At 43.3% G+C, this 25,411-nt stretch overlaps 1 protein-coding gene across 1 annotated transcript in view; it reads left to right on the top strand.

Moving 5' to 3' along the window:
- Nucleotides 1–6,293: 6,293 nt before the first annotated feature.
- The window catches only part of KREMEN1 (kringle containing transmembrane protein 1), a 46,989-nt gene continuing 27,871 nt past the window's right edge, over nt 6,294–25,411 (top strand). Inside the window, exons 1-2 of the mRNA XM_044990186.1 lie at nt 6,294–6,448; nt 24,459–24,621. Of these exons, the coding sequence (XP_044846121.1) occupies nt 6,370–6,448; nt 24,459–24,621 (242 nt within the window). The 5' untranslated portion in view covers nt 6,294–6,369. The remainder of the gene's footprint in view (nt 6,449–24,458; nt 24,622–25,411) is intronic.

Below are 25,411 nucleotides of genomic sequence, written 5' to 3' on the forward strand. Positions count from 1 at the left end.
TGAAAGGGCTTCCCATCTCTGCACAGAGGATTTCATCCTGGATTACTTCTTGCATACAAGCATGCTACAACCTTGAGGGCGTTCCCCCTCCGCCAAGAGTGACTGTCCAGTATACCAGGGCCCAAACCTCTTCAGCAATCTTCTTAGCTTAAGTTCCAATCCAGGACATATGTAGAGCAGTGACCTGGTCATCAGTGCACATGTTTGCTTAGCACTGTGCTAGCACACAACAGGCCAGAGATGACGCCCACTTTGGCCAAGTGGTTGTACAGGCGGCTTGTCTTTGAACTCTGAGCCCACTTCTGATAGTACTGCTTGTGTGTCACCTAAATTGGAATGGACATGTGCAAGCACTCGAAGAATAAAAACAATTGCGTACCTCTAATAACTGTTGTTCTTCAAGATGTGTTATGCATGTCCATTCCAAAACCCATCCACCAGCCCCACTCTCAAAGTGATGGGTAAGAAAGGACTGAGGAGTAGGAACTCATACCAGCTGTATGAGTGCATGACACCAGAGGGTGCCAGAGCCAAGCTGACTCATACCACTAGGGGAAATATCTCTGATAGCTGTGCTCAGTAGGGCCGCCTAGGACGCCTAATGGTTGGGGGTGCCTAAAACCCCACTCAGGTGAGGAGGTGGAGTGGAGGTGAGCTGGCGCGGGGGGGGCGCGCACAGGGGAACTGCTCTCCACCCCAGCTCACCTCCACTCTGCCTCCTCCGCTGACGGGGCCGGCTTTAGGGGTTTTGCCGCCCCAAGCAGCCAAAAAAAAAAAAGCCGGGATCGCGATCTGCGGCAATTCAGCGGGAGTTCCTTCGCTCCGAGCAGGAGTGAGGGACCCTCCGCCAAATTGCCGCTGAATCCTTGAAAGTGCCACCCCGCTCCGGAGTGGCCGCCCCAAGCACCTGCTTGATAGGGCCGGCTCCAGGCACCAGCTTGTCCGCTGAGCACACAGCCCTCTAAGTCTCCTCCAATCGGTGCCGCAAGCCTGGGAGGGGAGGAGAATTAGAGCGGTGCCAGCATGCTCAGCGGAGGAGGCGGAGCCAAGGTGAGCTGCGGGGGGCTCCCCAGGCCGGGTTAGCTGCCGCAGAGGGGGGGGGTCCCCAGGCAGGGTTAGCTGCTGCGGCGGGAGGGGAATCTCCCTGGGTGGGGTTAGCTGCCGCGGGGGGGGCAGGCTTAGCTGGGTGGGGGGTTGGCGCAAGGTGGAAGTTTTGCCTAGGGCACGAAATTTCCTTGCACCGGCCCTGGTGCTCAGGGTGCTCACACACCTAAGTAGGAATGGACATGTGCAACACATCTCAAAGAACAACAGTTACAAGAGGTAGGTAATCAGTTTTTCTTGTGTCTTGCTAATACATCCTGCTAATACATCCCAGAATGCTGTTTGCTTCCCCCCCCCCAACAATGTTACACTGTTGATTCCTATTTAGCTTGTGATCCACTATGATCCCTGGATTCCTTTCTGCAGTGCTCCTTCTTTGGCAGTCATTTCCCATTTGGTATGTATGCAACTGATAGTTCTTTCAGAAGTGGAGTACTTTGCATTTGTCCTTATTGAATTTCATCCTTTTTATTTTAGCCCCTTTCTCCAGTTTGTCCAGATCATTTTGAATTTTAATCCTATCCTCCAAAGCACTTGCAACCCCTCCCAGCTCAGTATCATCCACAAACTTGATAAGTGCACTGTCTATGCCTTTATCAAATCATTGATGAAGATACTGAACAGAACCAGACCTAGAACTGATCCTTGTGGGATTCCACTTGATATGCCCTTCCTGCTTGACTGTAAACCACTGATAACTACTCTCTGGGAATGGTTTTCCAACCAGTTATGCACCCACCTTATAGTAGCTCCAGCTAGGTTTTATTTCCCTAGTTTGTTTGAGACAGTCATGTGAGACAGTATCAAAAGTCTTCTTAAAGTCACGATATACCACATCTACTGCTTCTCCCCATCCACAAGGCTTTTTACCCTGTCAAAGAAAGCTATGTCACATTGCAAACTCATAGATAATTAGCTGATGGCTGTCACCCCTAAGTCTCTTTCTGAATTATTGTCTTGCATTTCTGTCATTCAGAAATGGATTATTTTTACCTAGATCTCATAGCTGTATTATTATAATTTCAATCTCCTGGTTATTTTCTGCCCATGTTTCTCACCCCTTTGCATTATTCCTCTACCTTAGAATCATAGAATATTAGACCTCAGGAGGTCATCTAGTTCAATCCCCTGCTCAAAACAGGACCAACACCAACTAAATCATCCCAGCCAGGACTTTGTCAAGCCGAGTCATAAAAAACCTCTAAGGATGGAGATTCCACCACCTCCCTAGGTAACCCAGTCCAGTACCTCACCACATTCCCAGTGAAATAGTATTTCCTAATATCCAACCTAGACCTCCCCCACTGCAACATCAGACCATTGCTTCTTGTTCTGTCACCTGCCACCATTGAGAACAGCCGAGCTCCATCCTCTTTGGAACCCCCCTTTAGACAGTTGAGGGCTGCTATCAAATCCCCCCTCACTCTTCTCTTCTGCAGACTAAATAACTCCAGTTCCCTCAGCCTCTCCTTGTATATTACGTGCCCCATCCCTCTAATCATTTTCGTTGCCCTCCACTTGACTCTCTCACATCCCTTCTGTAGTGGGGAGGACCAAAACTGGACACAATACTCCAGGTGTGGCTTCACCAGTGCCGAATAGAGGGGAATAATCAGTTCCCTCGATCTGCTGGCAATGCTCCTACTAATACAGCCCAATATGCCATTAGCCTTCTTGGCAACAAGGGCACACTGCTAACTCATATCCAGCTTCTCATCCACTGTATTCCCCAAGCCCTTTTCTGCAGAACTGCTGCTTAGCCAGTCAGTCCCCAGCCTGTAGCAGTGCATGGGATTCTTCCATCCTAAATGCAGGACTCTGCACTTGTCCTTGTTGAACCTCATCAGATTTCTTTTGGCCAATCCTCTTCTTTGCCTTTTTCCAATCGTCCAGGACCTCCCCCGATCACCATGAATTTTCAAAGATAGTGGCCAATGGCTCTGCGATCACATCAGCCAACTCCCTCAGCACCCTTGGATGCATCAGATCTGGACCCATGGATGTGTGCATGTTCAGCTTTTCTAAATAGTCCTTAACCTGTTCTTTCACCACTGAGGGCTGCTCACCTCCTCCCCATACTGTGTTGCCCAGTGCGGCAGTCTGGGAGCTGAACTTGTCTGTGAAGACCGAGGCAAAAAAAGCATTGAGTACTTCAGCTTTTTCCACATGATCTGTCACTAGGTTGCCTCCCCCATTCAGTAAGGGTCCCACGCTTTCCCTGACCTTGTTCTTGTTGCTAACATACCTGTAGAAACCCTTCTTGTTACCCTTCACATCCCTTGCTAGCTGCAACTCCAATTGTGCTTTTGCCTTCCTGATTACACCCCGGCATGCTCTAGCAATATTTTTATACTCCTTCCTAGTCATCTGTCCAAATTTCCACTTCTTGTAAGCTTCCTTTTTTAGTTTAAGCTCACTGAAGATTTCACTGTTAAGCCAAACTGGTCGTCTGCCATATTTGCTATTCTTTCTGCACACTGGGATGGTTTGTTCCTGCACCCTCAATAAGGCTGCTTTAAAATACAGCCAGCTCTCCTGGACGCCTTTCTCCCCCATATTAGCCTCCCAGGGGATCCTGCCCATCAGTTCCCTAAGGGAGTCTGTCTGCTTTTCTGAAGTCCAGTGTCCATATTTTGCTACTCACCTTTCTTTCCTGTGTCAGGATCCTGAACTCAACCATCTCATGGTCACTGCTGCCTAGGTTGCCACCCACTTCTGCTTCCCCTACCAATTCTTCCCTGTTTGTATGGCCCCTAATTGATTCCACAGCACTTGTACCAGGAAGTTGTCCCCAACACTCTCCAAAAACTGTGATCTGGAAATTTCAGTTAGTTGTCTGAAGAGAGCCTTGTGTACCTCATCCATATGATCTGGTGGTCTATAGCAGACGCCCACCACGACATCACCCTTGTTGCTCTTGCCTCTAAATTTAACCCAAAGACTCGCAACAGGCTTTTTCCCAGTTTCATACTGGAGCTCTGAGCAATCATACTGCTCTCTTATATACAGTGCAACTTCTCCACCTTTCCTCCCGTACCTGTCCTTCCTGAACAGTTTGTACCCATCCATGACAGTGCTCCAGTCATGTGAACTGCCCCAACAAGTTGCTGTTATTCCAATCTAGGGTGACCAGACAGCAAAAGTGAAAAATTGGGATGGGTGGGGGGTAATAGGAGCCTATATAAGAAAAAGACCCAAAAATCGGAACTGTCCCTATAAAATCGGGACATCTGGTCACCCTATTCCAATCACAGCATAATTCCTTGATTGTGCCAGGACTTCCAATTCTTCTTGCTTGTTTCCCAGGCTTCTTGCATTTGTGTACATGCACCTAAGATAATTAGCCAAGTGCCCTACTTTCTCAGTATGAATCAGGAGGCTTCCCATCTTGTACCCTCCTCCTTGTGTTTCCTGCCGGTATCCCACTTCCCCATTTACCTCTGGGCTTAGGTCAACTAGGCGAACCTAGTTTAAAAGCCCTCCTCACTAGGTTAGCAAGCCTGCCTGCAAAGATGCTCTTGCCTCTCTTTGTTAGGTGAATCTCTTCTTAGCAATCCTTCTTCCCGAAACAACATCCCATGGTCAAAGAATCCAAAGCCCTCTCTCCGACACCACCTGCGTAACCACGCATTCACCTCCACAATTTGAAGGTAATCTCTCCTCATATTGTTTGGGTGCTGCTGCAGCTCAGGCCAAACCATGAGGCATATTCTTTATTATTGGTGTTTATTACCAATAGTTGTAGAATGTTATAATCAATCCTTCAATACTACTGTGATGGACACCTGAAAAATACCTAAAATAGATTAGTGGATATCCCCCAGAGTCATCTCTTAGCCACCCAATACAGATAAAATCCTTCAAATTTTTCTGCATGAGTCAATTCTCCCAGCACCCTGATCATTTCTGAATTCCCTGCAATTTGTCTGGATCTCTCTGATAATGTAGAGCTGGAAGGAACCTCAAGATAATAATGTGGTGCCCCAATCTGAACACAATATTTCAGGACTAAAGTATTTACATAGTCCTTACTCAAGTTAAATTTCCATAAGTAAGTGCAATAAGTATTTCACATATTGAAAATAAATGTGGTCGGGGAATCAAAAGGGGGAAATGGTTCCATGGTGCAGTAGGGTCCAGAAGATCAAATTTAGAACGGCCTTACTCTTTAATTGACAGTATAATGCTCCAAAAATAGATGTTAAAACCCTGGCTTTTTTTGTTTTGTTTTTTAAAAAGGCAAGTGGAAAGGCAGATACCTTGAGCTACTATGATTTCATTCTCCAGACACACCCTGATTCTGAATGGTCTAGTTCAACAAGCATTTTCCTGTCCCAGGAATTATTATAATTAGAATTACTGCTAGGGGGCATTCCAAACACTGTGCACATATTGCTATGCTACAGTGTGTATGCACTCTATGTAAACAAAAGATGTGCGTGTGTATGGGGAGCAGTAGATCAACAGAGAGAGTATGGAAGCGTAGCAGGGGGAATGTATGTTTTAATTAGTATGGAGTTAAGCAGATGAATTTTTGTCAGTAAAAAGAGGCTTTGTCTGTACTCATTCCCATCATCTTGTGGGAAAATACCATGTGCTTTGTGTCAAACTCTCTCTGAACTCAACTGAAATTTCACTTGGCTCGAGGGAGCAAACACAGGAGCTCAGGTATTGCTGACAGCTGGCACTCAGAGAAGTATTGGATTTCAAAGAAACAACGAGGCCGTTCACCTAATCTGATGGATTTGGTGGCTGTGCATTTCTAATTTTAGTGAATTGCCCAATAAAAACCGAATCGGAGAAGAGAGGATTAAGAGGAGGAAGATTTGTGGAATACAGTAAACGATTAATTTAGAATTTTTAACACTGAAAAGGGGCTCCAGAAGTTCCCTGTTGCGCTAATGGGAAAGGAGGGGAGGCTTTTCTGAGCTAGAAATTATGCCCATCTCTGTGAAACCTTCCTTATGCCCTTAGGGAATCTGAGTCCCAGCTTCCAGCTGGTTTCCGAACGGGAAGAAGTAAGGCGGATCAGGCCGGGCCAAGGAGCTGCAGCAGGTTGGGGTATTGGTTTTCTGTTCTTTCCTGTCACATGGCCCGTAATTGGATCCCTCGCTCTGCTGGGGGCTGCAGTTGCAGAGCAGATGCTGCAGGGTGTCCCCGCTATCGCTGTATTTCCCTTCCCTGCACCCCAGCCCCCTGCACAGAAGCTCCCGAGGCAGGAGGCTCCGGTCCCTGCTGCGCTGATGAAGGCGCTGAGCCGGGACCATGGAGTGTCCCGCAGCCACCGTGGCACTCGCCCTCTCGGGGCTGGCGCTGACTTTCTGCTTTGAGCGGCTCTATTCGGGTGAGTGACACTTGGCTGCGCCCGGAATGTCCCGCATGGACTGGGAGTAGCCGAGGCGGCTCGGGAAAGGTCGCTGTTGTAAAGCTGGACCTGGCTGGCTGTACTAGCTCACCCAGCGGCTCCGGAGGGGCCGGGTCCCTCTGTACCTGCACGCAGGATGCGCTCAGCTCCAGGATCCCGAAGCAGCCTTGATACAAAGCTCGGACTAATCTGTTTGCAGCTGGGAGGTATTTTTTCATGGCTGTTCGCTGCACTTGGCTGATTGCAAACCCTCTTGCATTGAGTGTGGGGATTATGTAAAGAATAGGTCCAAGACAGGAGAGTCTGTGTGGTGTATATACAGAGAGAGAAACAGAAATGAGATACTGGACGTTCTGCATTTGGCTCTGAGGCTGAAGAAATGTTAAGTAAGCAAACGAAAGCAACATGAGTCTGCTCCCAACTCTGGGGTATCTGTAGGGAACGAGGAACATGCTGAGTGTTAGGAGCAGCTAATCCATAGGAAATGAGACAAATGATATTAATCTAAGGCTGTGTCAGACCAGCAGAGCCAGCCTTTGGGAGGTACCAGGCCTTCCTTTTCCTGAAGCGTGATGGTTGAATCTGCTGTTTCTGTAAATGCTTTGTTGTGTTCAGGTTCTTATCGCATCGCTATAGCTTCAGCATTTACTGATTAGTTCTTTGTTATTCTAAGAATTAGTCAAAACATTTGTAATTTCATTGACATCAATAAGTGAAGTGTAAATGTTTTAAATACCTTAAAATCTCCTTGCTTATGACGGTTAAGTGGTAAGCAAGCATTTTTCCAGCTCCCAAAGGTCTCCAACTACAAGATTCCAACACCTCAGCCTGTGGATGTTTTGTGGGATTCTCCATAGAGAAGGCTATGTATGCCCTGGGTTTCCCTTCAGGTTACACGCCTACACTCATGTCACTATATAACGTCTTTACATCTATGCTTGAATTGAGGAAGGTGTTATAGCCGAATATATGAGGCTGGGGAGTTATGATGCTTTTACCAGACTCACCTCTTATTTGGGTTGATTGGGAAAGCCTGCCTGGGCAGAGAGAGATGTTTATGTTTAGAGAAATAATTAGTGCCACACTTTTTTCTTACAGTCTGGGTCCTACTGCACAGACAGAGTGAGGTGTCCCCCCCAAACCCCATTTTGCCAGTGTCTTGTTAACAGGAGAGAGACCTGTCCTTCCAAGGCAACAGGGTATGTAGGCTATTAGCTTCCTGTTACTGACAACCGTCAGAGCTACTGGGTACATGATGAATTTTCTGCTTAAAGGTCATTTTGCTGCAGTGTTTCATTTTCTTTTTATATTCATTCCTGGTTCTTATTCCCCACCTGATATCATTATACTGTTTGTGCTGGCATAAAACCATCTCTACAGGAATTAACTGATGTCACACACAGCAGATAATGGGATGAATTCAACGCTCACACTTGCTGGCCTTAAACTGAGTGGAGAAATTGGCTTATTTACTTTAGCTGTGAAGTCATCTAACCAGCAACGATTTTAGCAGTCATCTTTGCATCAAAGCAGAGTTAAGGCTGCAAAATAGTTTCCATGACTGTCCCCTGTTTTTATTTGCATGCAACTTTTTTTCCCCCTAAATTAGTTTTTAGGCTGAAATTTGTGCAGACTCAGCCTCTACCTGCAGCTGATATTTTTGACTTGCAAGGAGCAGAATGAGAATGAGTATGTTTCCAAATAACAATCATAGATCATTGAAAATATGAGATGGGCTGACGGGTGCACAGATGGGGAAAAATCTAGCCCTTCTGAGTTCCTTTTGGCTGTGGAATCATTGCTGCACAAAGCAGGTGTTTCATCCCTGAGTGGCTTGGAGTGCTACTGCATTCAAACAGGGCCGCCCAGAGGATTCCGGGGGCCTGGGGTGTCCAGCGGTGGGGGGCCCCTGCTTCAGCAGTAATTCGGCTGCGGGGGGTCCTTCCGCTCCAGGACCCGCCGCCGAAGTGCCCCGAAGAGGAGGCCCCCCGCCGCCGAATTACTGCTGAAGCAGGACCCAGCACTTAGGCGGTGGGTCCCGCTTCAGTGGTAATTCAGCAGCAGAAGTAGTTCCGGGAGCCCGGGCCCTGCGAGAGTTTTCCGAGGCCCCCAGAGCGAGTGAAGGACCCCGCTCCAGGGCCCCCGAACAACTCTTATGGGGGCCCCTGCAGGGCCCGGGGCAAATTGTCCCACTTGCCCCCCGCCCGGCAGCCCTGCATTCAAACTCCCTGAGGGGAATTGGGATCAGAAGATCCATATTACGTCAGAACTTCTTCCTGCAGGAGGACTGCATGTGAGCCAGTAGAGAGTTACTTCATGGCCAGGGGGAAGGATTCTATTCCCACACACACCTTGACACATCTGCCCAACATCTGGCTTCATTCACTGGAGACTTTAAAGCTGGATAGGCGCACATGAAAGAGTAGGTAGTTAAGTGGGCAGCTATTTAGTTATAGAAATGTACACTCTCCCTGCTGAAGCAGGAGGCTACTGTAAACTTGAGAGGATTCATAGCAAAGGGTGATGGATCTTTTAAGCGCAGCAAGCTGCTTAGGTTCTGACAAAGGAGATTACAACACTTTGGCAGCACTGCAAGTATACTAACTCTCCAGCAAGGACTTCAGAACCTGCTGCACCAGCAAAGTCTGCAGACTTTTTAAACTGCACCTCTTGGTTTTTATTTTTAACATTAAATCCCAGAGAAATTAAATGTGACAAACTAGGGCCTGTAAAAACAATTAGGGTTAGGAGTATAGTACTTCAAAGTCATGAAATTACACTGCAGGAGAAACATTTATGTTTGTAAGTTGGCGTATGGCACATTTTTGCTAATTTATATTTCTTTGTTAAATATAAATTTTCATACATCACTGCAATAAATGCACAGTGCTCTATAGAATACAGAGCATATGCATCATGGCTGAGCTGATGATGTGGGAGAAACCTTCACTTTGGGAATTTCATTATATGAAATACTTCATGTGACAACTGTCAGTGCAATAACAATTGCTTTTTTAATTTAGTGCTGTTTATTTTAATTTATTATTTTTCTTCTTCCCTTCTCTCCTCTACACAGTCTCTTCTAAGACAAACATTTAATCCAATAATGTTAAAATTTGAATTCAGCCACAATGTTCAATTGAATTTGAAATTGGGATGTGTGAACTCATGCTACTTAATGTCAAGGGAAGAGCAGCATTTGTTGGCAGTTTAATATCCTAAGGCCAGAGGACTCAGAACTTATTCCCTTCCCCCTTATATTCAGTATGAAAGCCTGCTAATGCCAAATGGAATGTGGCCTCTTGGATCTGTATTTTTAATATTCATTTTCAATTTCTCCATCTTAGGTCTATATGATTTATAAGGATGCTATCATTTCTGCCCTTCCTCTTGCCAGATTTGGCCTATTTTTCCTTTCTCTAGTCCCACTCCACTTAACATTGCTGGAATCAGCAGCTTCCTGTTTTCCTCCCACTTCAATCTCCTGATCTTTTTTGCCTTATTTTCTTACTCCTTCTCTCACAGCCTATCACCCCTGCAGTGAATGGGGAAATACTCTGTTTAGACTCAATACAGCATTTCTAACCACCTTGAGAGATGGTGAAGTATTCAACAAAGATACTTCAGCACAGCATACTTGTACATCAGTGCAAGGCACAGGTAAATAAAAATCTACATGTTACTGACACAATTTCTAAGGAGTCGAGTTTCCTGGTTTTCCACCACACTTGGACAGTGGAACTATAGCTGAAGACAATGCTATGTTAAGAAGCAGCAAAGAGATTACTCAACTCTACCTAAAGATGTGTTCTGTGTCAAAGTGATATCTCCCCTACTTCTAGTCCAAAGAATCACAAAGCAAGTCTGAATGAGACTATCACCTGGAGGTTGAACATCAGCCAAGAGGTGCAAAACCAGAGCTGCTACAGCACTTTTTATGCATTACAGATAAAAAAAACAATGTTCGTAAAATACTTCAATTTTTAATTTTAACATCTAAAATGCCTCCTGTGCTCATAGGCTAGTTTGCCTGTATCATAACACAATATGCAGTGCAAAACTTTTAATCAATCCACTCATAATATGCAAATGACCTGCTGGTAATCAATCTATAAAACTGCATCTTCAAAGAAAATTATTGGTCTGGTAAAAATATTTTTAATAATGACCACAGAAACCATATTTGTCTGTTTGATCTCCTGAAGTGTCTTCTGGTTTTAATCAGTGTTCCCACATAAAATACAGTGGAAATCTACAACAACAAAACTCCTGTTCCCTATTCATAAGGCAACATCCAGGCTCTCCTCTCAGGAAGGAAAGTTGGTGTTCTGGCCCTTCAATTCCTGGGCCCCAACCTCTATTACTATTGGGATGTCTTGTCATCAGTTAAATGGTTTCAGTCCTTCTCTCCATTATTTTACTGTTTCATTAAATGTTTGTTGTTTAATTATATCCTTTCAATCAAATTAGAGACTGCAACATCTGGTTAATGCCTGTAACTGTTGCCATCTGCACCTAGATAAAGCTCTTTTCATTTAAGGAGGATTGCTCAAGTTCCAAATTGCAGTTTAGAAACAGTTTCGTTTGAGTGGCGGGTAACTTAAAAGGAACCTCTTCAAAGTTTCTGGGAGATGCCCTGCTTGCTGTGATGTGATATACAGTACCTTCTCATCCTGTTCAGCAGGAGGCTTTAGCTGCCAGGGACATATACCCACATGCACATGCAGAAGGAATCCAAGCACTAAATCTGCACTAAGTATCTGGCCACCAGTTGCCAGACCAGCCCCTCTAGAATGTAAATTGGCTCCAGGATCTCACTTCCTGCTTTTAGAGAGCTGCTGTCGCTGTGTTATTCCTGTCACAAACTTTACTGAACAATTTTAATAAGAACAAACCACCACCAAAACTGTCAATTCAGCTATGGGAAATGTAGGATCCTACATGCTCTGTCCTTGCCCCATAGGGGGTTCTTACAGGCTAATGTTATAGCCATTGCATTACTATCGTACTGAAATCTAAGATGGAGATATCAGCTTCCTTACTCTCTCTCTCTTTCTCTTACTGTCCTCTATACCATAGCCATTGCTGACTGGCTGATGTTAAAAACCAATAAACTTGGCTGGAGATATTCTCTACACGCCCTGTTTTTTAGAATAAATTATCTGGCATCAATCCAGAATTCTTGGTACCTTCCTCAAATTAAAACAAAACACTAGAAATTTGAATACTTTTCAATAAAATACTTTGAATCAGCAAGTTTCCAATTCTAAATTTTCTAATTAAGTGTCGCACAAAAACTAGACACACTCTTCCCTATTTCACTCTAAGGCCTGGTCTACACTAGGGTGGGGGGTCGAACTAAGGTATGCGACTTCAGCTACGCGAATAGCGTAGCTGAAGTCGAACTACCTTAGTTCGAACTTCTTACCTGTCCAGATGCCGCGGGATCGAAGTCTGCGGCTCCCCCGTCGACTCCGCCACCGCCGTTCGCGGTGGTGGAGTTCCAGAGTCGACGGGAGCGCGTTCGGAGTTCGAACTATCACGTCTAGATGAGACGCGATAGTTCGAATGCCGAGAAGTTGAACGCTACGCGTCGACCCGGCAGGTAAGTATAGACCTACCCTAAGACTTGACTTAGTTCATACTTCAACCTTCAGCCCTTCCATCCATGAGCCTTGACATCCATTCTTGCAGGTATTTATTTAACGATAAACATTGCAGCATGCTCATAAGGTTTACAAAATCTCACATTTGTTGATAAGGGAGGGACACAAGTTGGACAGTTAGGGAATGTCTTCCAATCAAGCACCCTGTTGACTGCTCCCTCTCCCTTCGATAGAGGGGGCTCTAGCTCGAGTGCCTCCACTGACTTAAGAAGTGGTAGTGTGGGACGGGGAGAGAAACACTATCCTAGGTAATGGGGTCTTGCACCAAGTGGTTTTAAATTAAAACCAATACCTTGAACTCCACCCAGAAACGTATTGAGAACCAATGCTGCTCTTGGAATATCACTGCTATATGCTCTCTGTGTCACACACTTTGCAATGGGTGGGCAGCTACATTCTGTGCTACCTTAAGTTTCCAAGTGGTCCTAATGAGTAATTCCATGTGGAGCACAGGGCAGCCATCTAGACCCAGGGTGACAGAGGCCTGGATAATGGTAGTAAGGTCCCCACATCGGAGAAGAAAGGTCACATGTCTAATCGAAGACATATGGAAAAAAACTCTTACTGGCTTCAGCTGCTATTTGATCTTCCAAAAGCAGCTCTGGCTCTAATAAAACTCTTAATTTTGAACCTGAATCACATAAAGTAGGCATTCTCTCCCTATATAAGAACATAAGAACGGCTGTACCGGGTCAGACCAAAGGTCCATCTAGCCCAGTATCTGTCTACCGGCAGTGGCCAATGCCAGGTGCCCCAGAGGGAGTGAACCTAACAGGCAATGATCAAGTGATCTCTCTCCTGCCATCCATCTCCATCCTCTGACAAACAGAGGCTAGGGACACCATTCTTACCCATCCTGGCTAATAGCCATTTATGGACTTAGCCACCATGAATTTATCCAGTTCCCTTTTAAACATTGTTATAGTCCTAGCCTTCACAACCTCCTCAGGTAAGGAGTTCCACAAGTTAACTGTGTGCTGCGTGAAGAAGAACTTCCTTTTATTTGTTTTAAACCTGCTGCCTATTATTTTCATTTGGTGACCCCTAGTTCTTGTATTATGGGAATAAGTAAATAACTTTTCCTTATCCACTTTCTCAACATCACTCATGATTTTATAGACCTCTATCATATCCCCCCTTAGTCTCCTCTTTTCCAAGCTGAAGAGTGCTAGCCTCTTTAATCTTTCCTCGCATGGGACCCTCTCCAAACCCCTAATCATTTTAGTTGCCCTTTTCTGAACCTTTTCTAGTGCTAGAATATCTTTTTTGAGGTGAGGAGACCACATCTGTACACAGTATTTGAGATGTGGGCGTACCATGGATTTATATAAGGGCAATAATATATTCTCAGTCTTATTCTCTATCCCCTTTTTAATCATTCCTAACATCCTGTTTGCTTTTTTGACCGCCTCTGCACACTGCGTGGACATCTTCAGAGAACTATCCACGATGATTCCAAGATCTTTTTCCTGACTCGTAGCTAAATTAGCCCCCATCATATTGTATGTATAGTTGGGGTTATTTTTTCCAATGTGCATTACTTTACATTTATCCACATTAAATTTCATTTGCCATTTTGTTGCCCAATCACTTAGTTTTGTGAGATCTTTTTGAAGTTCTTCACAATCTGCTTTGGTCTTAACTATCTTGAATAGTTTAGTATCATCTGCAAACTTTGCCACCTCACTGTTTACCCCTTTCTCCAGATCATTTATGAATAAATTGAATAGGATTGGTCCTAGGACTGACCCTTGGGGAACACCACTAGTTACCCCTCTCCATTCTGAGAATTTACCATTAATTCCTACCCTTTGTTCCCTGTCTTTTAACCAGTTCTCAATCCATGAAAGGACCTTCCCTTTTTATCCCATGACAGCTTAATTTACCCAAGAGCCTTTGGTGAGGGACCTTGTCAAAGGCTTTCTGGAAATCTAAATACACTATGTCCACCGGATCCCCCTTGTCCACATGTTTGTTGACCCCTTCAAAGAACTCTAATAGATTAGTAAGACACGATTTCCCTGTACAGAAACCATGTTGACTATTGCTCAACAGTTTATGTTTTACTATGTGTCTGACAATTTTATTTTTAACTATTGTTTCGACTAATTTGCCCGGTACCGAGGTTAGACTTAACGGTCTGTATTTGCCAGGATCACCTCTAGAGCCCTTTTTAAATATTGGCGTTACATTAGCTAACTTCCAGTCATTGGGTACCGAAGCCGATTTAAAGGACAGGTTACAAACCTTAGTTAATAGTTCCGCAACTTCACATTTGAGTTCTTTCAGAACTCTTAGGTGAATGCCATCTGGTCCCGGTGACTTGTTAATGTTGAGTTTATCAATTAATTCCAAAACCTCCTATGAGGTACAGCTCTCTTGATTTTTTCCCCTCCTGACCCACCAATACCTTTTTGGCTTATCTGGATTAAGCCTTAACCAGCTCACCCTTATCCACTCTCAGACTTGGAAAATATAAAGTGGGTTGCTTGTTCCACTGTACCAGGATGGTTGGATATGATGAAAACAGAGCTGAGTGTTATCAGTATTCTGCACACTTCACCAGTGTTTTTTCCACTGACTTGCCTAGGAGTTTCATGTACACACTGAACAGATCTTCCAGCTGTGAATGATCAGAACCACTCAAGTAATTCCATCCATACCTAATGGTGACTATACACCCCAATAAAATATCATGGGCAAAGGTATCAAAAGACAGCTGATGGATCTGATATTATCAGCATGGACACGTTATTCTCCTCCACCCATAGCTGATGCTCTGCAACCAGTGCAGTTTCAACTTCAAACCTAGGCCTGAGACCTAGCAGAAAAGGATCCAGGAAATACGAGGACTACAGAAATTTCCAGAGTTGATTTGCCACAGCCTTCTCAATGAACTTTCTCCAAAAAGTGACACTTTGATAGAAATCAAGCAATGGTTTCTTAAGCAGGAGCTGACAATGTCTTCCTTAAGGATGGTGGGCATTCTGCCCTCTCTTTTTTTCTTCTTTAAGAGAGGCACTGACAATTGTCCACAACAAAAAGTTCATTACTTCTCTGCTGGCCTTCAACAGCCACAAAGGACATGGCTCCAATTCACAGGTTTTGACACAAAACAAACTTAAGTTTTCCAAAACCTCAGGGAGCAAGACTGGCTGAAATTCAAACAGAATGAACATTAGTCCCTTCAAGCATTTCTCTGTTGCTAATTAGTTCTCAGTCTGTCATTTTTGTCCTGAAAGTAACAAAAGCTCTTTACAATGAGAAAAACACAGCTCTCTAACTGAGAAGAAGCAGACCAGATCCACCAAGACATCAACTGCCTGGAACAGGTGTGCTGTGCAGAATAGAAGGAAAATAATTTCTTTGCTGCCTACACAGCCATGATGCACTAGTGAGAATTCTTTATGGTGGAAATGATTAGTTTTATCTGAGGACGTCTGCCAACGGCATTGATTCACCTCCATTCTCCTTCACTTTTTGCAGGCCATCTGTAAACCATACTGACTTGACAAAACCACCTTTTTAGGCACTGCTGTCACAATGGTGGAGAACTAAAAGGGCTGTAGTATATTTCTACCAGTCCATCAGTAGAGTGATGCTCTCTGGAATTTCTCAGGCTCTTTTGGCTTTAGAGAGCAGACCATCAAAACAGTCACTTCCTGTCATGGGGACGGTGTGCATCAAACAAACTGTGGAAGACAATGGTCCATGCATGACATAGGGGAACTTTCACGTCTCTATCTGTATTCTGAATACTAGATACAGAGTGAAGCCATTAGGGCTAATGTCATGCTCATCATGGCAGCTGAGATGGGGGTGACGTCAATAGCTATCTTATGTGAAAGTCAGCTTTGCTCTGCCATGCCTTGGAAGGTGCCATGGTGCTGGGGGGTGTATATCTACATACTGAGGTTGAACAAGAGCAGGGGTCGGCAACCTTTGAGAAGTGGTGTGCCGAGTCTTCATTTATTCACTCTGATTTAAGGTTGTGTGTGCCAGTAATACATTTTTAATGTTTTTAGACAGTCTCTTTCTATAAGTCTATAATATACAGGGCTGGCTCCAGACACCAGCCTACCAAGTATGTGCTTGGGGCGGCACCTTGGGAGGGGGCAGCACTCCAGGTTTGTTTTTGGTTTTTTTGGCTCAGCTGGGCGGTGCTGGGAGGAGGCGGGGCTTGGGCGGCGCAACAGGATGCTCGGAGGGGGCGGGGGACTTGGGCGGCGCAACGCGACACTCGGAGGGGACGGGGGGAGCGCTCTTTGTTTTTGCTTGGGGCAGCAAAAATGTTAGAGCTGGCCCTGATAATATATAACTAAACTATTGTTGTATGTAAAGTAAATAAGGTTTTTTAAATGTTTAAGAAACTTCATTTAAAAATTAAATTAAAATGCAGAGCCCCCCCCCCCAGACTGGTGGCCAGGACCCAGGCAGTGAGAGTGCCACTGAAAATCAGCTCCTGTGCCACCTTTGGCATGTGTGCCATAGGTTTCCCAGGGCCGACGAGAATGGGGAGGAAGCTGGTACACATTACCGGGACCCAGCGGTCTGGAAGGGGGACAGGGCCCGGCTTCCCTGGCTTCATCGGCCCTGTTTGCCTACCCCTGAACAAGAGTGTTGTCCCACTTTATATATCAGTTTTCCAATTTTTTAGCAACCTGTATTAAACTGTGTTTTATTAATACAGAGTTTAGTTAAACATTTGTTGAATCACTTCAAATTTGATATTTTATTTATCAAAAAATATTTTTGTGAATGATAATTCATAGGTGCATTCTGCATCTTTAAGCGTGGAGTTTTCTGCTTTGGAGTTTTTAATGGGTAAAATTAATATATTTATGGAAAAATACCTTTTGATCATAAATAGTTTAAAAAATGTAAGAGTATTATTGAGAAGTTTTTGGTTTTGAATCAATTTGATAAATTATATTTTTCAGAATTATAAAGTGACACCTCCCAAGACTGTTAGAAAATTCAGTAAAATATTGGAAAATGATTAACGTAAGTCATATCTGCACAATGGTTCTAAATAAACAGCGTATTGTCCATCAAATTTTAAATAATTTACAGACATAATGACTCAGGCGCTATTACTGACTATGTCCTACTGATTCATTAGTGGTCAGAGCTGCACAAAACAATCCAAAATACTGGGAAATGCAATGAAAAGCCCTGTTTCCATTAAAGCCCCAATCCTATAAACATTTACACCTATGGCTAAATTAATACATTGTGAATAGTCCTACTGATCTTTAATATGGCTACTTACAGTTAAATTATAGCCATGTCAGGCTGGGATATTAGAGACACAAAGTGGGTGAAGTCCAATAAAAGATATTACCTCACCCATCTTGTCGCTCTAGTTACATTTAATAAAGTTAAGAATGTAACTAAGTTTTTTCGTTTTAAATTTGGTTTGGGTTTTTTGCAGGATTGGGGCTTTGATTAAAAAAGTTAAAATAAGATTTGTTTGAAAAATCTGTACGATATTGCTATGGCAAAAATAGAGATTTTCACTAGCAAAAATTAAACTGTCTTATTTTAGAAAGTCTCTGCTGTGCAACAAAATGTGTGTACAATTATTTTAACTTGGTAAAAAATTGCTAAATTTTATTAAGTTAGTAACTTAAATTTTGCTGGAATAATCTGTATGTTTACTGCATGCAGTTTTCCTGCCTGTAGCATTCATCATCTAGATGCTAATGAAGACCTTGAGTTGTACCAAACTGCAGATTTTCTATGAAGTTTCCCCAAATCTCTTTTTAGTGTGAAACAAAAGCAGAGAATCTGTCACAGCTCTCAAGGGCATAGACTCACATTATTTGGATAATATCTTGCTGCAGCTGTAATAGCTTGGAGGGATGGTGACAGTTCTGACTCTCCCTCTGCTGTAAGAGGATGTTCTGCAAATTCTGATGCAATGGAATTTAAAGCCAGGGGAGAACTAATACAGATTGAGATGAAAATGTTAAAATGAAAGGTAGCTAATGTGAGTTAAAATGTGAGGCAGTTTTAGCAAATCTGTGACAGGCTGGTATTTATCTTTAGTTTAATCTTTGTGTCAGTTTATAGTCAGATGGTGCTAATAGTGCAGCATTCCTTTAATTTCTGAGCAGTCTTCAGCTAATGTACCTTCTGATTTAAAAAAGTTAAAGCACTAAATTGCGGGAAAGACCTTTCCTGGGGGTGCACATTATTCCTGGTAGCTGCCTTTATTCAACTTGCTTCTATATTATTTTGTCTGTCGTTTTTGGCTCTGCATTTTTCCTCTTTTCTGGCAAATTTATCTCATTATCCTTCTCTAAGATTATATGGAAAAGTTATCAGTAAGATGGGAGGGGGAATTGAAGGAGAAGGCAACATTCTGGTGACCTTACATCTATTTCGTATGATTATACAAATCTTTGTGGCTTGTTTGAATGATGGAAAAACCTGATTTGCATTTTTAGATGTATCCAAAAGGTTCACCTGCAACACTGAAATATTCAGGTAACCTAAAATGTGCTGAGCAGGTGATATTTTGGACTGATAACCACTCTGATCTTAAAGGAGGTGTTTATCTCCTGCTGTCCACAAAGCAACGAGAAATCATTGTTTTCTGTGGCAGTGGTTGTAGGTAGGGACATGTAAACTAGTTTGCGGAAATGACAGTTTTTGCCCATTTCTTGAACTGAACCCAAATCAAATTTTGTTGAAGGCTATGAAATGCCTGAACTTTTTCCATTACTTTTAATTTGTACCAGTAAAAGCTTGAAAAGATTGTCTAAATAAAATAAGTTACTTAGACCTGAAGTCTGGCTGTTGATTGTCTGTGGAGTTCCATAAACACTTGCACATTGCAATGCCAAACTTGTAGGTGCCCTGCCACCTGGTGGAATTCACAACCCTGAGTTAGGCATCCACAGGCTCGATACAATATATAGAGAGAGCAGAGTACTTAAACAAGGGAGTCACAGAAGCCAGCAAGCTGAGCAGGGAGCTGCCATAAGACAATGAAAACCCCTCTTCAGTGTTTAGTGACAATGAGAAAAGGAAATAAAGTGTCAGTCTGCATAAGGAATCAGAGACAAAATAATGCTGAAAATATTAAAAGGCCATTATAATGAAGGCACTAGTTGTGGTTCCATATTTAAGGCTCAATTAAGATTTGCACCTAATCTGGGGATTCACTTCTTTGTTATGTATGAAATATATAGTTTATCATTCCCTGAAATTACAGTATGTACTCTAAGTATAAAATGACTTTTCTGAGCACTAACAAGTAAAGCTGTTAATTAGTTTAGGAATTAAGAATAATTGAACATGGGTGGGGTCCATTTAAGAAATTTAACATGCAGTGTCAGAGGGTATTTTCCACCCTTAATGATCTCAGTAACAGAACACAGTATTACAGACTCTTCAAACTTCAGATTTTAAGGTAGTCATCCTAAAGCAAAAAAACTTCAGGACCAGACTTCAAAGAGAAACTCCTGAGCTTCAGTTCATTTGCAAATTTGACACCATCAGCTCAGGATTAAACAAAGACTGTGAATGGCTAGCCAACTACAAAAGCAGTTTCTCCTCCCTTGGTGTTCACACCTCAACTGCTAGAAGAGGGCCTCATCCTCCCTGATTGAACTAACCTCGTTATCTCCAGACTGATTCTCGCCTGCATACTTATACCTGCCTCTGGAAATTTCTATTACATGTATCTGAGGAAGTGGGTATTCACCCACGAAAGCTTATGCTCCAATACATCTGTTAGTCTATAAGGTGCCACAGGACTCTGTTACTCTTAACATAGTTTTTCTCTGGGAATATCAAATGCTGTAATACATCACATTGAATTCAATGTACAGTTCTGGTTGCTCCATCTCTCAAAAGGAGGAAGCCAGAGATGGGCAGTGAAAATGACTAGAGGCCTGGAAAATATATGATTGGAGACTAAGTAATCCAAAATGCTTGTGATGGGTTCGGTCACAGAAACCCCCTTGGGACTGTCACCTGATGTGCTGAGACTACCTCTGAGCCCATTTTCTCTGCCAGTTTGGGCCTCCAGAACCCTGCCTTTTTGAGCCAGACACACCAGTCTGCTCCAGCACAGACCCATGGTCTGAACCACACACCCAAAAGCTGCAGACTTAACTGAAAACAGCTTAAGAAGAGCTCCTGTCTCTAGCACCCAGACATCCAGCTTCCAATGGAATCCAAACCCCAAATAAATCCATTTTACTCTGTATAAAGCTTATACAGGTTAAACTCATAAATTGTCTGCCCTCTATAACACTGATAGAGAGATATTCACAGCTGTTTGCTCCCCCCATGTATTAATTACTTACTCTGAGTTAATATATAAGCAAAAGTGATTTTATTAAATATAAAAAGTAGGATTTAAGTGGTTCCAAGTAATAACAGACAGAACAACGTAAGTTACCAAGCAAAATAAAACAAAAACACACAAGTCTAAACCTAATACATTAAGAAACTGATTACAGATAAATCTCACCCTCAGAGGTGTTCCAATAAGCTTCTTTCACAGACTAGACTCCTTTCTAGTCTTGGCCCAATCCTTTCCCCTGGTACAGTCCTTGTTCCAGCTCAGGTGGTAGCTAGAGGATTTCCCATGACTGCAGCCCCTTTGTTCTGTTCCACTCCCTTATATAGCTTTGGCAAAAGGCAGGAATCTTTTGTCTCTCTGGATCCCCACCCCTCCTTCTAAACGGAAAAGCACCAGGTTTAAGATGGATTCCAATCCTAGGTGACATGGTCACATGTCCTGCGAGACCCCAAATTTTCATTCTTCCTGGCCTGACTCACAGGAAGGCTTGCAAGTAAATGGAGCCATTTACAACCAATTGTCCTAGTTGATGGGAGCCATCAAGACTCCAAACCACCATTAATGGCCCATACTTTGCACAATTACAATAGGACCTCAGAGTTCTATTTCATATTTCTAGTTTCAGACACAAGAATGATACATTTATACAAATTGGATGACCACACTCAGTAGATAAGCTTTGTAATGATACCTTACAAGAGACCTTCTGCATGAAGCATATTCCAGTTACATTATATTCACATTCATAGGGAGACCAACATCACAATGCCTTTTTTTTTTGTTTTTGTTTAGAAAGGAGACTGCCCTGTAGAGACACCCTAAGGAGAAAAATATGAAAAAACTGATGTCTTTAAAAGTCAGTTTAATATAATCTGGGACCAAAAATCACTAAACTGCTTTAATCATAATTGTATGTGTAGAGGGTCGGACTCACCCCTGCGGCGCCTCCTGCTGGTGACTCTGGGGAATTAGTTCTGTCCAGCTCGGGAGCGCCCTCTGCAGGCCGGTGATCCGCCTTACAGCCACTGGCCCCCGTGTCCCTTCCAGGACCCCAGTGCCCCTTTAATTGGGTTTCCCCCTCCCAGGGGAACCCCCACCCCACTATCCCCACTTCGCCTCAGTATTGGCTACTGCCCAGTCTCTATCTAGCCCCCGTTCGCTGGGTCAGACTGCAGTATCCAGCACTCATCATCAGCCAAGGGGGTTTGGACCTGCTGCCTTTGCCTACCCCTAGGTTGCCCCCTGCAACCCCCAGTACCTTTTGCCCTGTGCTAGGCCACAGCCTGGGGTTTTCTAGGCTGGAGCTTCCCCAGCTCTTCTGCCTTTTCCCAGCCCTGCTTCACCCTAGGTACCTTGTCTAGCTCCATGCAGCCAGGCCCATCTCCCTCTAGAAACAGAGAGAGAGTGACTGGGCCCCTGGCTCACAGCCTTTTATAGGGGCCAGCTGTGGCCTGATTGGGGTGTGGCCCAGCTGCGGCCATTTCCCCAATCAGCCCAGCTTTGAGAGCAGCAGCTCTCAAGCCCTGCCAGGCCACTTTTAAACCCCTTCAGACCAGGAGCAGGGGTCCACCCTGCTACAGTATGGTTATTGCATGGTATCACTACAGGGCAGAGGTAAGGGTGTTTAGGTGCCTTCACTATTCATTTTTGTACTTAATATGTTTATATTTCTTTTAACTATAACATTAACTCTGACTGTACATAAAGGAGATTTCTTTAAACATCAGTTTAATTTGAGGTGTCCTACTCACTGACATATAGAAATACATTTAATTTGGTACAAGCCAATTTCATTTTAACATTATTCCCCACATTGAATTCCTTGGAGATCTTTTTTTCACTCCAGAACCATAAAACTCTGTTTAAAAAACTATGTAACGTTGCTAAGGTCAAGGCTGATAATGTGGCTACATATCATATTATTTATAAAACCCAAGCACTTCATCACAGCAATTAAAAGTTAAGGATGTAATAAATCTTATATTGCCTACATGAGAAATAGCAACATAGAGGATTGAGCAGGGGGTTAGACTAGATGACCTCCTGAGGTCCCTTCCAACCCTGATATTCTATGACATACAAACTGTATGCAGATGGAATATGGAGAGTTTGAGAAACTATAATGCTAACAAACTCAACCCAACTCAGGGCCAGCACACACAGCTGCTACACAGTTTCCCTTTCCACCAGGGCTAGAATAATGGCAGCAGTGCCTCTGCATTGGTTGCATGGTATTGGCAGAGAGAATTTTTCCGCATCAAATAGAGGTTGCACAGCCACTTCCACCCTTTGTGAGGATGAGTTGGTGTACAGGACTTTGTGACTTTCACCCACTATTCTGATGCCATACAAATAAATATATATGTCAATAAAACACAGAAACTTTAATTCTGAGCCAAGGATTTGTGTCATATTGATATCCATATCTAATCATTTTAAAGTAAACAATTAGATGAAAAATTAGTCTGCAGAAGACAAGAGTGAGGGGGGATTTGAAAGCAGCCTTCAACTACCTGAACAGGGGTTGGGTTCCAAAGAGGATGAAGCGAGGCTGTTCTCAGTGGTGGCAGATGACAAAACAAGGAGCAATGGTCGCAAGTTGCAGTGGGGGAGGTCTAGGTTGGATATTAGGAAACGCTATTTCACTAGGAGGGTGGTGCAGCACTGGAATGGGTTACCTAGGGAGGTGGTGGAATCTCCAACCTTAGAGGTTTTTAAGGCCTGGCTTGACAAAGCCCTGGCTGGGATGATTTAGTTGGGGATTGCTCCTGCTTTGAGCAGGGGGTTGGACTACATGACCTCCTGAGATCTCTTCCAAACCTAATCTTCTAGGATTCTATGAAATGTTGCTAGTTACTATATTTATCAATTGGTAAATGGATTTTTTTTTGGTTCATTACTTATAATGGCTGTTCCTTGAGAATAATGTATATGTAATTTAATAGAAAAAGTGCATTGCATTGCCAGTATATGGTAAAATTATATATGCATGTGGGATTGCATTTGATCAATTTGTATAATTAGTGGGAAGATATAAATTCAGATAAGATCAAAATTCTGGTTCAGCAGGAAAATGGGATGTCTTAGGAGTAACCATCTTACATGGTCTTGGGGCTATTTCTGATTCATGTTTCACATTAACTGCCACCTTTCTGAATGCTGGTAAATTAAGAAAAACAGAGGCAAAAATGGGAGAAAAGTTATATGAATGAGGCAGAAAATCAGCTGGGAGCTTTGAAAATTGAACACTGTAGCTTCTGGGATAGCAAATCACAAGATCTGGGTTAATGTGTGCATATGCCTCTCCCTAAGCAAACACAAGCTGGAGATACAAAAATTTCCCTAACAGTTCGTAAAAATTTGCCAGATTCATCTTTGAACTAATTTTTAACCAACAAAATTGTACAAAGGAATCCTTGAAATGATACTAACATTTGCTGGCAGCCTGCCTCTTGTTCCCTCCTGCTGCCCATCCCAACTCCCTGCGAATACCCAGCCCAGTCTCCAGCATCCTCTGTGGCACTTCTCCTGGCCCCACAGAATCTTTTCCACTCACACAGTGATTAAGGATTTTAAAAAAAAACAACTAATCAATTTAGTCAAAATGCCATCAAAACTCAGTATGAGTGAATGTGAACAGGTAAGTGGGAGCCCCATAGCATCACTGAATTTCACACATTTGGCAAAAATTATCAAGTAAATGTTTTAAATTCCTTTACAAAGCAAGAGTACATCACAAAATGTAGCCTGGTCATTTAATTAACAAGTGTAATTTGGTTTCAGGAGACATCAGAGAACACTAATGCATGGTGTATAGAATATTTAGTAAAAGTACTTGTCATTTAATATGAAAGCCAGTCAAGCTACATTTAACTCAAAGGAACACTTACCTCTTGGACAGTGTCTTTAACAGCCTGAACTGATGCAAGAAAGATTTAATTAAAAGAAAAATGGAGCAAACCTTTGCAGAAAATGACATACATGCTCTCTCTCCATTTTCTAGAATGTTACACGGCAAATGGGGCGGACTATCGGGGCACTCAGAACCAAACCTCCTTGCATGCGGGGAGACCTTGTCTCTTTTGGAATGAGACTTTCCAGCATCCTTACAATACCCTGAAATATCCCAACGGAGAGGGAGGGCTTGGAGAGCACAACTACTGCAGGTAAGGAGTGGTCTCAGTGCTACTAATGTTGTACGCCCAATGTTTCTTTAGCCCTTTGACATAAAACTTAAACGCTGATGGAATACAATGGCGGGTGCCCTGACTGTCAAAGTAATGGCAATTAAACAGACATGTTTACATCCGGCCATCAGAATTGTTGGGGTTGGTGCTGCTTTGAGCGGGGGGGATTGGACTAGATGACCTCCTGAGGTCTCTTCCAGACCTAACCTTCTATGGTTCTATGATCAGTTCCCTTTACCCTGGCCTCAGCATGAAAGTGCAAGCAGCTTTAGCATAAAGATGCGTGTCAGCGTTGCTCTTCAGTCCACATCACAAACCAACTACAGTCTGGCATAAGAGAGAATGATTGGCCATCTCTTCAGAAAGGTGTCTAAAATAATAGAGCTTGCTTCATGTCTGGCGTAAAAAGCATGGGATGGATGGTTTGAACATCACTCCTGGTTCTATTTATGCCTGGATCCCTTGGACATGATACCTCAGTCCCTTGTGTTTATGAAAACTAAATAATTCTCAACGAATTAGCATTGTGATTAAATTTCATTTTAAAATCTAAAGTCCAGTATTTAGAGTACTGGTCTGGGGCTCAGGAGACCCACATTCCATTTCCTGCTCTTCCACAGATTTCCTGAGTGCCCTTGTGCAAGTTACTTTGTGCATGTATGCCTCAGTTCCCTATCTCTAAAAGGGGGTTAGTAGCACTGCCCTCCCTCACAGGGGTGAGGGTGGAGGATAAATACAGTAAAGACTACCAGACACTCTGATACTATGG

This window comes from Mauremys mutica, chromosome 16 (genome assembly GCF_020497125.1).
Source record: "Mauremys mutica isolate MM-2020 ecotype Southern chromosome 16, ASM2049712v1, whole genome shotgun sequence".
NCBI lineage: Eukaryota > Metazoa > Chordata > Testudines > Geoemydidae > Mauremys > Mauremys mutica.